A 14,741-nucleotide genomic window follows, 5' to 3' on the forward strand; every position below is an offset into this window, starting at 1 on the left:
AAGCTGAGCACAGCAATTTGCTGAAATGTTGTAAGAAGTCTAATGGATATATGTTGAGGACTGGCAGGCCTGAAGAGAAGGAATTTTTCCACTGTTTGGGTATGAGTCATCATTGCACATCTCTGCAAAAAATAATGTACTGCTCCAATCTTAGTAATTTTCAAATTTAATCAACTAAACTGGTAACAAGAACAGGAAATTAAGTTTTATGTTTCAAAGTTTAAAAGCATTTGGACATTGAACTGAATTGAATAGTACAGCATGTTTATTTCAATTACTTTTCTTATTTGGCTGAAAGCTGTTAGGGAAGATACTATACTACTACTTAAATTTTCTGCAACAAACAGAGATTACTAGTAATCAGACTTCTACCATCATAATGGTAGCATCCAGACCAAAGAATACTTCATAAACAGAACTTCACTTCAGAAGGCATCACATGGCATTGGAAACTCTGTTGGTCCCAACAGCATCAAACGGAGAAGGAGAAAGCACATTGCAAAGTTGAGAAGCTCTGCAGAAGAGCAAACATTCAAGTTTTAACTCCATGCTCAGCACAGATATTCGTTTTGGTTTACAGAGTTATAGAACACTAACCTAATAATTTATGATTTTGTTATTTTAACACAGTAGCAGCATTAGAGCCAAATGTCAAAAAGCCTGATTTTTAGTATGAACAAGCAAGTAATGCCAAAAGAACAATTAACCATCCTTCAGAAACAACCTGGTAAACAATCCCACCTGATCAGCATTAGAGGTATAGTATTAAACTTGAATTTAACTAGTTTTCTCACAGTTCATTCAAAGTCTTGTTATTACTATCATAAAAAAAAGAAGGTATTCTGAGGCCATTAACATTGTGGCCTTCAATACACAATCACCATCAATCAGTACTGGTGATTATACAGATGAGTTCAAGATTTTGATCAGATATTTTCCTAAGGGCTGAAACAATCTTTTCCCAACCAGATTGTTTCAAGCTCTATCTCAAGGAGGTATGAGCCATCTCTCTCCCAGGCTGAGAAGACATAGTGATATTTTGAACAGCAAACACATATATTGATAAAGTAGTAAAGGAAGCTTGTTTATAGCATGCAATTGATAGAAGCAGGATGAGCCTGTGTAAATATTCTTTTCTATTCTCTGGGAAGTTCAGAAGCAACTTCTTTACTGTTTTTAATAATTTTTTTCCCATTTTGAACATAACAAACAAATAGTATTTTGCAGGGCGCTGCCCTTTGCAAAGATAATAAATATGAGTGGTTCCTTGTAATGAGCAATACAACTCTTTTAATGACAACTACAATGCAAAATTTTTATCACCATCAAGTATAAGACTATTTCTTTACCCTGTCCCATGACAATTAACTAGAGCTTGCAAATGGCTATTCTGATTTGATAACAACAGGCATATTAAAAAGATAATGCTGTTTAAACATTTCAAGAGAAGCAACCAAGGGAATGGAATTTTGTCCTCTCACTTCTATGGCCATAAAAAGGAACATAGACCTGACAGGCTACATGTTTAGCCCCATTTAGTGGGTTGATGCTGGCTGGATGCCAGGCACCCACCAAAGCCGCTCTCTCACTCATCTCTGCAGCTGGACAGGGCAGACAAAATGTAATGAAGGGTTCATGGGTTGAGATAAGGACCAGAAAAGATCACTCATCAAATACCATCATGGGCAAAACAGGCTCTGGTTAGAGATATTGATTGAATTTATCACTAACAAAATCAGAGCAGGATGAGAGGTAAAATAAGACCTCAAGAACATCTTTCTCCCATCCCTCTCTCCTTCCCACCTCTACCGCCTCCGCCTGTGGCACAGGGAGACAGGGAATGAGGGTTATATTGTTTCTCCCACTGCTCAGGGAGAGTCTTTCCCGTGCTCCAACATGTGGGGTCCCTCCCGTGGGAGACAGTTCCCCATGCACTTCTCCAATGTGAGTCCATCCCATGGGCAACAGCTCTCTGAGAACTGCTGCAGTGTGGGTCACTCTTCCATGGGGTGCAGTCAAGGACAGGCTGCTCCAGTGTGGGTCTCCCATGGTGTCTCAAGTCCTACCAGGAAACCTGCTCCAGCATGGGCTTCTCTCTCCATGGGTCTGCAGGTCCCTGCAAGGACCCTGCTCCAGTGTGGGCTTGCCAAGGGGTCACAGCCTCCTCTGAAACATCCCCCTGCTCCAGCGTGGGTCTCCTCCATGGGCTGCGGGGGCACAGCTGTGTCACCATGGTCTGCACCACAGGCTGCAGGGGAATCCCAGCTCCAGCGCCTGAAGCACCTCCTGTTCCTCCTTCAATGACCTTTATAGTGGTTTCTCTCACACATTCTCACTCCGTTCTTCTGTGGTCACGATTAAAACTGTGCAAAACTTTTTTTTCTTCTCAAATCTCTTATCACAGAGGCATTACCAACATTTCAAATTGGCTCAGCCTCGGCCAGCTGCACTCCTGTCTTTTGGAGCTGCCAGAGACTGGCTCTGTCAGAAATGGAGGACGCTTCCGGCAGCTTCTCACAGAAGCCATTTCTTTAGCACCCCCACTACTAAAGCCTGGCCAGGCAAACCCAATACACCCAAGGAAAAAAATTAAAAAGTAAGAGCATAACACCTCTGAAAGAGTTAAAGACAGACAGGAGACTGGGTGGCTAGCTACAATTTTCTCTTCAGACAAATATGATTGAAAATAGAATATACAGGTATGTACCAAAAGAGTGCACAAGTTTAGTGCTTTGATTATGATATTCTTTGTTATCAACAGCAGTATTATAAACCACAAAAATTCCCTTACAAAACAATATTCCACTCAAACTGGGAGACAAAACTCTAAGCAGAGAGAGCACTGAGGACAATACCCAAATTAAAATTTGCTCCATAATATAATTCCACATAGCTGGGTTTGAAATTTTCTACTGCTCTTTTAAGAACAACAACTCAGGCTGAGAAACAGTTCCAGCAGCTGACATTAACTGCTCTACAAACCAAGAGTTTTGCAAGTGTACCTGAATCCTGGCAATCTGTGACTTATAATGTGACTGATCAATAATGGAAGAACATTCAGAGGAGGTAAGCAATCTGTTCATGGAGCTCTGGGAAGAATACAGAGAGTGACCACAGCTGTTTTAAAGAAAGCTGAAGTTATCTCAACACAGGAAGGGGCTCTATTTGTTTTTCATAAAAGGCTGCACCAGTTGAGTGGATCAAATGGTTGTATAACTGGCCTTAGATAATTAAGAACTCTGAATGCATTTCTGTGCTAGCCAGACAAGCATGGCTTGACCCAACACAGTATAAAAACTAAGGAACCAGCAAAATGAACTTTTAACATAGCAATGGACTTGAGCTGCCTTCAACCCACACAGACTTTTGCAGAAACTGGGGACAGCTTGTGTCATGACAGTTCATATACAGAGACTGGCAACAGGAGTCACAGCTGCCCTGTGATCTGTGTACTGCAGACATTCCGCTCATGCCGTAATTGTTCATGTAAATCCAGCTCAGAATTTGGCTAGCACACAGCTCATGCTAAGGCCAGGTGTATCCTGGGAATGGTGCCATGAGGTCAAGACAAGAGCAGCAGATAGGTAGGACAAGATGGACAGAAAGGCTAAAGGTCATTATGCAGCTGCCATCACCTACAACTTGCCATCTCCTGCAGCCTTAATCCTTCCATACAGATTGTCTAGCAGTTGCTTCAGAATCTACAAATGTAAAGAAATAGTATTGACCAAACTTCCAAGTTGGAAGGTATAAATATGTCACTTGCTCCTCTAAACAGTAGAAATAAAGTCATTCACAAAGATTCTAAAAGAGAAGACAAAACCGAGGCTAACTATTTTTATAATTAAATAGAATGATAAAGAATAGAAGTTAAAGTCAATTTTTCCTGATTATACTTAACTTCCTAGAAAAGAAATAATGCAGGTGTGATTGTTCACTATTGCTTCTGAAGAAAAATTAACAGCAAAGCAAAATTCTCAATCAAAGCAAATTCTCGATCTAAATGCTAGTGACAGACGCAAACAACACATAATCACAAATATCAATGTTACTAATGCATCACAGTGAAGACACTAAGTTCAGAGTCCTAAATACCAAGCAGTAAAATAAAACTATAATAACATGATCGAACTAAAAAAGCAAGAATGACATTCATGTTGCGACATGCTTAGTCATTACACAAAACCTTTTTAAGGTAATTCTCCCTTCCAAACAATCATTGTTTCAATACACATTTCTCCATCATGGCAGTACAAGTATCACAGGAAAACTAGCTGTGACCCATCAAATTTCAACGAAGTATATACTGTAATAAGGGTATCCCTTTTACCATTATTACACCAACCAATTATTAAACATCTGCACCACAAAATACAAAGAACTGTCAGCATATCAATGCTGTCATCTAACAGTGATGTCAGAGAGAGAAAGAGAGAACACTTCAGGGAATATGCCTTCCTAAATTTCCTGTTGTGCAAAATGCAGAGGTACTACAGATGAGGCACATATATTTTTCAAACTGAAGCTATTAATAAATGTAAGCCATAAAATTTGTATCATTGTTCTTGTAAGCTCAACACACAGCCTTGGGAATACTACCTGGAGTTTTACGGTGACTGGCATCATCAGTTAGCCTGGAAGTTCTGTCAGCTGGTCTCTGTTCTGAGGCAGGTTCTGGCAACTTTGAGACACACTGTTCAAACCTTGGAGTTACTACAGTATAACGAAACAGCTCTTCATATTCATCCTGTTGCAAAGGGGTGACAAAGAATTATAAAACTACAATTACATTTTTAAAAATTAGGCATATGTAAGAAGAAGTCCAAATTATTTTCTATAATTTTGAGAGGCTTTTTTATTATCGTGGTGAGAACTAAGAGGATTTCCCTTCAAGTTGCAAAAGTGAGCTGTTTTCCTACAGTAATTATAATAATTTAACTTTCTCTTGTATAATGTTCACACTCCTTCTGATTACAACTAGATGCCCTGTAATAGTTGCACAGAAAGACTCTGCCAGATACCAGAATTGGATACTATAACAGGCATCTAAAACAAAAACAGGAACTGGAAGAAAACTCCAGTTCCAGATCATGTAAGTTATTAATTGCCCAGTGTTATTTCTAATCACTACTACTAGTGCTTCAAAGAAAAGCATGTATTTTTATAGCCATGACAAAGATGCTACTGAACACAGTCACACTTCACATTCTGTAACATTACAATTTCTTTGGTGGAAGTTGCAAAGCCAATCATCAAAAGAGATTTGATTATACACAATTTTGTTTAGAGTAGCTATAATTATTCTCATCTTATATTAATTATTTAAAAAATTATACAGGTATATGGAATGTGTATATATAACTAAGAAAGTTATATTAAGAAGTTATAAACGTATCTAAGTAGTACGTGGCATTATACTATGCACCAAAGTAAGCCAATTAATATTTTTTTGATACCTCCTAATGAAACAGATTTTCAAGATGAAGGTATTTAGTGTTCATTGTGAAACTGTAAACAATCTGTATTATAGCTTAAACACACAATCCAGTAATTAATTAAACAAGTTCTAGTAGCAGTTACATACTAAAACCAATCAAATTTACTAATTAAAGATTTGGAAAACAATGCCCATTGGAAAATACTAAGCCAGGTCACAAGCAGTTATTTTTTCTTCACTTAGTATTATCGTATAAGTTCTGCTCAGTATCCTAACTAGGTCAAACCTCAGAAATCAAGTGTGAGTTCAAAAATTAATTTCCCCTTCAACCCAGGGAAAGTTAGAGTGAAAACAATTAATGAAAGGTACCAATTACACGTAATATGTTTTTGAATCCAATAACTGAAAAGGACAATACTTTAAAACTTTCAGTGTAACTTCTATATTTTTGTGTGTTTCAATTAATTAGAGAATTTAGGAAGCTAGGATTGGCACATTTTAGACGAATTCTAGTTTCCAATGAAATGTCCATTTCCCATCTTCTAATCTATCATGTTCAAAGTAAAAGCCTAAATAAATGTATATGAAGCTATAGAATTACAAATACATGATGTATCTTTTGGATAAGCAAGTGTGTCACATTCCATGTAAAAGGTATATAGTTAGCTGCAAATCAACAAGTTACCAATTTTTCCATAGCTGTATCTTTCTAAATGTATGCAGTTTAGATTTTAGAAGATATCAAAAGAAGAAAACAGATATCTTCTGATCTGTTATTCAATCAGGAACTACATGGAACCATACCAAACTCCCTGCAGCAAAATTTCAGCTGAGTAAAAAAGCCAATATTAGCCTTAACTAATATAAATTAAATGATTCTGCAGAAGATATCAGATCACACCTCTGTCTTCTTCAAAGAGATCATTTAACCAAATAGCACTGTAAAACCGATTCTTCCCCACAAACAAGTTAGTTCTCAGACAGAGCTGATCCAGCTGCTTCCATGATTATTTTAGTCAATTCAAAGGACATAGTAGGTTAGATATCAGATGCAAGTTCGTGGCAGTTGTAACCAGAAGCTTAGGCACATGAAAAAAATAATCCTGGAGATGGCAGTGGGAATATGTAGGGAAACACTGAGTGATTAAGTGTATTACCTCAATCTTAAACACACCATAACAAGCACGCTACAACTGGAATGCAATATCGACCAGTAGACTTCAAATAAAACCATAATAAAATAAAGTCAACAATGTATCTTTGGTTTACTACCTTGGTTCTGCTTTAAACAAAATGTTCAAGCTGTTTTGTCAACTGCAAACAATTCTGTTCATGTATAAAATTAGAGGAATATAGTTCTATGACCTGAAGGTCAGTGGAGTTTTGACCGTTTAATGCCTTTGTTTTGTAGAAGTAAATGCAGTGATGCAATGAACAAATGGCACCAAAAAAAAATCAGACTTGTTTGATAAATTTTTTTCTTTTTTTAAATAAAAATATACAGGTACTACAAAGAATTGAAGTCAAGGTTACTAAACAATATGACAAGAACAGATTGAATGGATAAAGTCTTGCAAAACCCAACTATAAGTAATGGGAATTCTCTAAGAGCCAGTGGATCTCTTTGTAAGGAAAAGTAATAATTTGGTTTCTATTTAAAAGCAACACATTATCAAAAAGGCCCAATCAAACAAAACTGAACAGACCTTCCAAAATTATCTAAAAGGAGTAGAGTACCCTGTCAACATTCCAATTGATCAGCTGTTACCCCAGGGTTCTTCTTTTTCAACAGTAACAAACTCCTACTAGGGGTAGTTTTGGGCTTGTCTAGTTTGCAGAAAAGAAGGCTGAGGGGCCTCTTTGCTTTCTACAGCTTCCTGAGTGGGGTAAGTGAGAGGAGATGCCCATCTCTTCTCCCTGGGATCCAGTGACAGGATGTATGGGAATGGTTCAAAATTGTGTCAGGGGAGGATCAGATTTGATGTTAGGAAGCATTTCTTCACTGAGGGCCATCAAACACTGGAATGGGCTTCCTAGGGAGAGTGGTTGATGTTGCGAACCTGTCAGTGTTTAAGAGGCATTTGGACAACACCCTCTAATAACATGCTTTAACTTTTGGTCAGTCACAAAACAGTCAGAGGCAGTTTCTCCAATTATTGGTGTAGGTCACTTCCAACCGGAACTATTCTACTACGCTAGGCATGTTCTCATTCGCAAAACAGTCATTCATTAGTTAAGTTTATCATTTTCTACAAGGTGGCCTTGGAACCTCCGTGATAATCAACCAGATCATAACAGAAAATTCTGGTCCTTCAAAATTTGTAGCATGATGTTTCATCTTGTTCTCTGACTACAAAAAGCATTGGAAACACAGATGCATTACTATTCTTAAACAAAGATTATGAAAACTTATCCATGAGATGAGCACAAATAGAAAAGTATATGAGCTGCAGAAATGAATTGCCTCTAAAGATGTAGTTTTAAAGGTACAAGTCAATCCACATAGTAAAAAAAGAAAGAAGAAAACCCCTCAACTAAACAGTGCTGCTGCTGTATATGCCCATTTCACCAGGTGACAAATGTGGAGATACATTTCTACAGGGCAACTAGCAAAACATGTTATTGTCAAAACTGTCCTGGTTTGGACTGTATTCGACCAAAGAAAAAAACCACACAACCCACTGTTCAAATAGGAATAACCAATTATTAAATGATGCGAATCTGCTGCTTTTAAAATAATAACACAAAGACTTTATCCAATACCATTGCATTCTCTTGAAAGAACAATGAGCACAGAAACAGAAACCCCCCAGTATTATAGTTACAGCATATCCTGACCTATTTGACACAAAAAGTAAAAAAAAAAAACAAAAACAAAAAACCAAAAAGCAGTCATTTCCTTTCTGTGATTAACTTGGCCATAGTACTACTCCAAGGGAAATAAATCCATTTAAAAAATTCAGTTCTTACAACATCATGGGGGAAGCCTAAAATATAGTTACCCTTCATCTCTCAAAAATAATGGGTTTCTATCCTACTGTGTCAAATTCTGGCATCTTCATAAGACTTAACACAAATGAAGAATAACACTTGGAAGAAAAGGTAAGAAAACTACCTATTTTACTTGCAGCTGATCAAACTCTTAAGTTTAGATAAGAATTTTTACATAAATTTCTTGTGAAATGCACAAAAGTCGAATCTAAATGAACATATTGTAATCTCTTTTTTTTGGTGGTCTACTTTGTTTCTTTACATTAACATTTTTATTATTTTCCTGTGTATGTAAAATACAAAAAAGATGCACAATCAGAGTTAGAGTTAGAGTTCCTTGTAGTTATCCTTTGCCAAATGAAATGCCATGACTGTAAATCAAATGATATTGCCTCTTTCCTACCTGAGGATCTGAAGAAACAGAACTGTCCTGAACAGAGTCTTTTGGCAAAACTGGACTTGTGCTTTTCTCCTCATCAGATGACATTCTGCACAAAGTAAGTCTATAAAACAGTAGAAGCTGAACTTCATTTTTTGGTTTCAGTACATAAACACATACTCATCAACATTTTCCCCAGAAACAGAGATTCTGTTGTAACAACTGGATCAATGCCCATTTTGTGCACTAAACTGATTGAATAGTCTCATTATATAACGCTAGGCAGGAAACTGCCTGATCCAAAGCACACTCAAAATCATGCAAATACTTTCATTAACTTATAAGAAAACCCCAAGGAAAGACCCCAAACCAACGATGTCAGTTATTGCAGTTAGAGATACCCTCCTGTGTCAATCCCTCATTTTATTCACACAGTATTGTTTTTGAGCTTTTCAGGCTGTTTCAGTACAAAATTCCTACAGAGCAACATAAGAATGCATAATGTGCCCACTCACTAGACAACCTCAACCATAGCCCAAGATGAGATGATGCCCTGAACACTACTGTTCAATACCCTGAAGCCTAGTGGTCAACATCAGTCTCCCACCACCTTATTTGACTTAAAGGCCCAGGAAGATAAACAGATATGGAAGGATAAGTAATACCTTAGGTTCAATAAATGTCAGTAATTCCAGCAATTTTGAAGCAAGACAGTGAGGCATTCTTTGAGTACTTGGGAAGTAGGCGATGGTGAAGAATTGATAAGAAGCTTGAAGACTTTGTGAAAGATATATGTATCTTTTAATATACTACAGCCTTGAATAGGTCCTTCAGAGAAGAACTGAAGCTCTTGTGATAAGACTTGACGGAACAAGGGGAAAAGGACTCTAAAGGATATAGGGGGGAGGAAAAGATGAAAGAAATTACAAAATGAGGGGAAACTGAATATAAAGCAAGGTGAATTTGTTAATGAATGAATGACAGAGTGATACAGGTGCCTGACACACATGAAAGACAATCAGACAGATTGAGCAGGGAGTTGTCAGGAGAGAAGGCATACCACCGTAAATAACCAGAGGAACTGACTTACTGTACATTGTAGCAAACAATTTGAAAGGAGAATTTATTTTTAGAGAGATCTTTACAACTGTCAATTATAATATTCTCAGTTGTTTTTTAAACAGATGCATTTTCTGACAGAAATGTAAATTTTAAATTGCTAGTTGTGCTGTCATTAAACTGGCAGGAATATCCTTCTTAAACACAATCAATGTTTCTCAAAGTATCAAAAACCCCATGTAGCTCTCTATATAGGAATACAGATAGACATTAATTATCCTTTTGCTCTTTGAACTATTCTAGACACTGATTCTTCCTGCACCACAAAAGTTCTCTCTGCCACAGCTATTTTTACACCTTTCAGAATGGCAAGCTCATTTCTGTGTTGATGATGGATGTCTTAAAAACGGTATAAAGACAATTTCAAATGATGAGATTTCCTGTAGCTCAAGGTTCAAAAGACATGACTACAATCTTCCTACTTCCTGCTGAGCCCTCATATACCAACCACATTTTTTGAATACAAAAAATGAAGTCTAAGGAAGGTTTACTTTGTACTTTTTACTCCTGTGTATCTGTGTGTGTAGATGACAGAAGAAATACTACCTTTGTCAGCTCCACCTTTTTCACTGCCTCCTGCTTTGATAATTTTCTTCTTTCCTCTTTCATATGAACTATTCCTTATATATACCCTTGGTTTTATCCTCTCTACATAGTGAAATAGCTCTATACTAGTACTCCACCTTCTTTTAGCTGATAAATTCTTTCAATACCAAAAAATACTTCAGTAATGCTAAAAAGCCGTCTTCAACTTCATATGCTTTCCTACATAGTTTCTCAAATTGTGGATCCTGACTACTCTAAAAGCCCTGGATCTATTCAAAGGTGTGTGTGCATCAGGGAAGATCACAAAGAACAAACTGTCTAGAACTTACAGGAATTATATGGGTATTTGCAGCCAGAAGTTAGAAATATTGTTATACCTTCTCTTCTCAGTACACTTCCAAAGAACTAAACTATTAATTTTTCTGAGAAACAGGATGGCAAATGGAGTTCCTTGTGAACACAGACAAGTCCAAGGAAGTGGAAAAGAAAGGTTTTTACTGAAGTTTGTTCAATAACTTAAGACCACTGTCCTGACTTCTGTTTTCAGTTCTCTAAGATCATGCCCCTGACATGCTCCCTAGTGGATCTCGTTCTCTACTTATCACTGAAACTACTCTCGGATCTTACAAAACTCAAAAGGTTCCTTCATCATGAGTGACAAACCAAAGTGATGTCAGTGACTCCTCACACAGCTTCCCCTCAAGGCCCTTCACCATCTTCATTGCCCTCCTTCGGATGATCTCAAATAGTTGAATGTCTTTCTTACATTGTGGCAGCCAGAACTGCCCCCAGCACTCGAGGTGAGGCCACCCCAATGCAGAGCAGAGCAGGACAATCCCCTCCCTTGCCTGGTTGGTGATGCTGTGCCTGATGCCCTCCAGGACAGGGCTGTCCATCCTGGCTGCCAGGGCACTGCTGACGCATACTCAGCTTGCCATTGACCAGGACCAACCAGACCCCTTCAGCGGGCCTGCTCTCCAGCCTCTCATTTCCCAGTTTGTTCATACATCCAGGGTTGCCCTGTCCCAGGTGGCTTTTCTGCATCTGAGGAAATCAACAGCCCTACCCAATTTAGTATTGTCAACAACCTTACTTAGTATACCTTTAAGCCCTGCATCCAAGTCAATCAAGAAGATGTTGAAAAGCACCAGGCCTAAGATGGAGCCCTGTGGAACCCCCCTAGGGAGAGGTCCCCAGTCTGAAGTCACCCCATTCACTGTAACCCTTTGTGCTCAACCCGTGAGCCAGCTGCTCACCCATGATGTGTTTACCCAGCTGCGTGCTAAAAATTTTGTCCAGAAGGATCCTGTGAGAGACAGTATCAAACGCTTTACTGAAATTCAAAAAGATCACATCACCTGGCTTCCCTTGATCAAGTAGGTGGATCACCTTGTCATAAAAGGGAATTAAGTTTCTCAGGCGGGACCTTCCTCTCATGAACCCATGCTGGCTGTGACCAATGACCGTATCAATGTTGCAGACTGAAGCAAAGAACTAATTTCTGCCTTGTCTGTGTCCCTGTTTGTGAGGTGACCATCCTCATCATGTAACAGGCTCATGTTATTTCTGGACTGCCTTTTACTATTGACATATTTTAAAAAACTACTTTTTCTGTCCCCTACAGTACTGCCTAGCTTCAAGTCTAATTGAGCTCTGAGCACATGAATTTCCTCTCTACTGTGGAGAGCTGTATCTCTGTACTTCTCCCATGTAACCTGACTTTGCTTCCACTGGGCATATGCTTTCCTTTTTTGCCTTAGCTTCACAAGATCCCTGCTCAGCCAAGCTGGCCTAAGAATAACTTGTCTGCTTTGATCTCAGTGAACAAGCACTAAGTCCCACAAATTACCGGATAAGTTTATAAAAGAGAAATCAAGGGATATTAAGACACCGCCTCTGGGTCAGTAAGCTAATTTGCTAAGCTGTAAATCATTACATGGTGAAAGACAAGTGAGAAGAACATCCTCAAGCTTACCAGGTTCTTCTAAACTTACCCGAGCATCTGTCAAAACATATGTCTGACTTCATTAAAGACAGATTCCTGCTAAGAGCAGCAGTTTCTTCCAAACTGTAAGCATACGACTGCAATAGTAACACTGCTACTTTTAAGAAACAGGATGCAACTATAAACATCTTGGTCTGACTCACCATTGTTGCTCTCCTCCTTAATTTTGAATTAATTAAGCTGTGCTCAAGTTTTTGTGGGTTTGGCTTTGTTTTTAATTAAAGATGATGCTTTCCAAATAATTTAAGGTTTCATTTGGATCAGAGGATTCAACACCTATGAAAGAGAATCATGTAGTGGGTAAGGTCAGAACAGAGCACAGTGGGTCACGTAGTCCAACCCTCCTGCTTAAGCAGGGTCATCCTAGAGCATGTGGCACAGGATTGCAGCCAGGTGGTTCTTGCACATTTCCAGTGAGGGAGAGTTCACAATCTCTCTGAGCAATCTGTTCCAGCGCATGGTCACCTGCACAACGTAGAAGTGCCCTCTCATGTTCAGGTGGAACTTCCTGTGTATCAGTTTCTGCCCATTAACTCTTGTCCTATTGCTTGGCACCACTAGGAAGAGCCTGGCTCCATTGCCTTGGCACCCTCCCTTCAGATAATTATAGATATTGATGAGGTTTCCTCTCACTTGTCTCTTCTTGAGGCTGAACAGGCCCAGCTCCCTCTGCCTTTCCTCCTAAAATAGATGTTCCAGTCCCTTCATCATCTTTGTAGCCTCTGCTGACCCACTCCAGGAGCTCCATGTCTCTCTTGTCCTGAGGAGTCCAGAACTGTACACAGCACTCCTGAGGTGACCTCTCTAGGGTTGAGTAGAGGGACAGGATCACCTTCCATGACCTGCTGGCAATGCCCTTCCTAATGCCCCCCAGGATACCATTGGCCTCCTTGGCCACCAGGACACTCTGCTGGCTCATGGACAGCTTGTGTCCACCAGGACCCGCAGGTCCTTCTCTGCAGAGCTGCCCCCCAGCAGGTCAGCCCCAGCCTGTGCTGGTGCCTGGGCTTGTTCCTCCCCAGGTGCAGGACCTGTGGTGCATGCAGCCTTTGCTGAATTTCAGATGGTTCTTCTCTGCCCATCTCTCCATCCTGTCAAGTCCTTCTGAAGGGCTGCAGAGCACACCGGAGTGTTGGCCATTCCTACCAACTCTGTGTCCTTGGTGAACTTGCTGAGGAGGCACCTGTCCCTTCACTCGTCATGGATGAACAAGTTAAACAGGTCTGGGCCCAGAACTGAACCTTGGGGGACACTGCCAGTCATAGAACTACACCACCTGCCAATAGAGGCAGGACATATTCGTTCCCTTTAGCTGTACCCCCTTGCAAAGCAGCGCTGCTCACGCTTTTAACTCCTCACTACAGCACCTCCGCAGCTGCCCCCGATGCCGGCAGCGCCAACACCGCTGCGACCGCGGCTGCCATGGCAGCCGGGGACAACAGGGACAATCCGCTAAGCGTCCCACAGACACCAGGGAGGCACAGAGGTGATCAGGCAGCGGGGAACACGACAGATTATGAACAGGAGATTTTCCTTTTCTTTTCTTATACAGGGCTTTTAAGTCAACCAGCCCAAACACCGGGGCCAGAGGGTGCCCACCAGCACCCTCAGGAACCTTGGGGCGGGGTTGCGGGCGGCAGCGCGGCCCCCGGGCAGGAGCAGCGGTGCTGTGGGAAGGACGGCGCGGCCCCGGCCCCCCCCGCTCACCTGCGGGCTCCGGCCGGCGGCACCGACGGTTTCAAACTGCCCGAGCGGAAGAGGAACCCCCTCTGCGATAGGCTCAGGGCGCCTTTGCAAAGCGCCCTCCGATTGGGCGGTTTGGCGGCGAAGCAGCCAATCGAATTGCCAGCCCGGGGCGCGGGGGCGCCGCCAGCCCCACCCGGCAGCGGCTCCTGCCGCGCGCTGATTGGCGGCGGCGCTGCCGGGGCGGGGCGCGGGGGCCCGGCCGGGCGCCGGCGGGGGCGCGCGGGGCGCGGGGCGCGGGGCGGTGCCGGAGGTGGCAGGTTCGAGTCCCCAGCCCGGCCTTCCCCGTCCGCGCCCCGTGCTCGCTGCCAGAGCGGCCCTGGCGGTGCCGGGGAGGGACCGTGCCAGCTTAAAAGGTTTGGCTTGGCAAGGTGGGGGAGGCTGCGTCTGTCCATGTTGGAGAGCAGCTGCTGACGGGCATTCCTGTGGAGAATGAAGATTTAAAAAAAAAAAGAAAGGAAACGAAGAGAGAATTCCTTGGTGGAACTCCTTCATTCTTAAACGCTTCCATGTATGCTAAT

At 41.1% G+C, this 14,741-nt stretch overlaps 1 protein-coding gene across 2 annotated transcripts in view; it reads right to left on the minus strand.

The window, feature by feature from the left end:
• Window positions 1-14,262, minus strand: part of POC5 (POC5 centriolar protein) — a 29,534-nt gene extending 15,272 nt beyond the window's left edge. The window contains exons 1-3 of one of the 2 annotated variants that reach the window (XM_048291980.1): window positions 14,185-14,236; window positions 8,832-8,931; window positions 4,600-4,747 (exon numbers count right to left, since the gene is read on the minus strand). In XM_048291980.1, the coding sequence (XP_048147937.1) occupies window positions 4,600-4,747; window positions 8,832-8,915 (232 nt within the window). In that variant the 5' untranslated portion in view covers window positions 8,916-8,931; window positions 14,185-14,236. Of the gene's footprint in view, window positions 1-4,599; window positions 4,748-8,831; window positions 8,932-14,184 lie in introns of both variants that reach the window. The other variant, XM_048291982.1, reaches the window with a different exon arrangement.
• Window positions 14,263-14,741: the final 479 nt, after the last annotated feature.

This window comes from Corvus hawaiiensis, chromosome Z (genome assembly GCF_020740725.1).
Source record: "Corvus hawaiiensis isolate bCorHaw1 chromosome Z, bCorHaw1.pri.cur, whole genome shotgun sequence".
Lineage (NCBI taxonomy): Eukaryota > Metazoa > Chordata > Aves > Passeriformes > Corvidae > Corvus > Corvus hawaiiensis.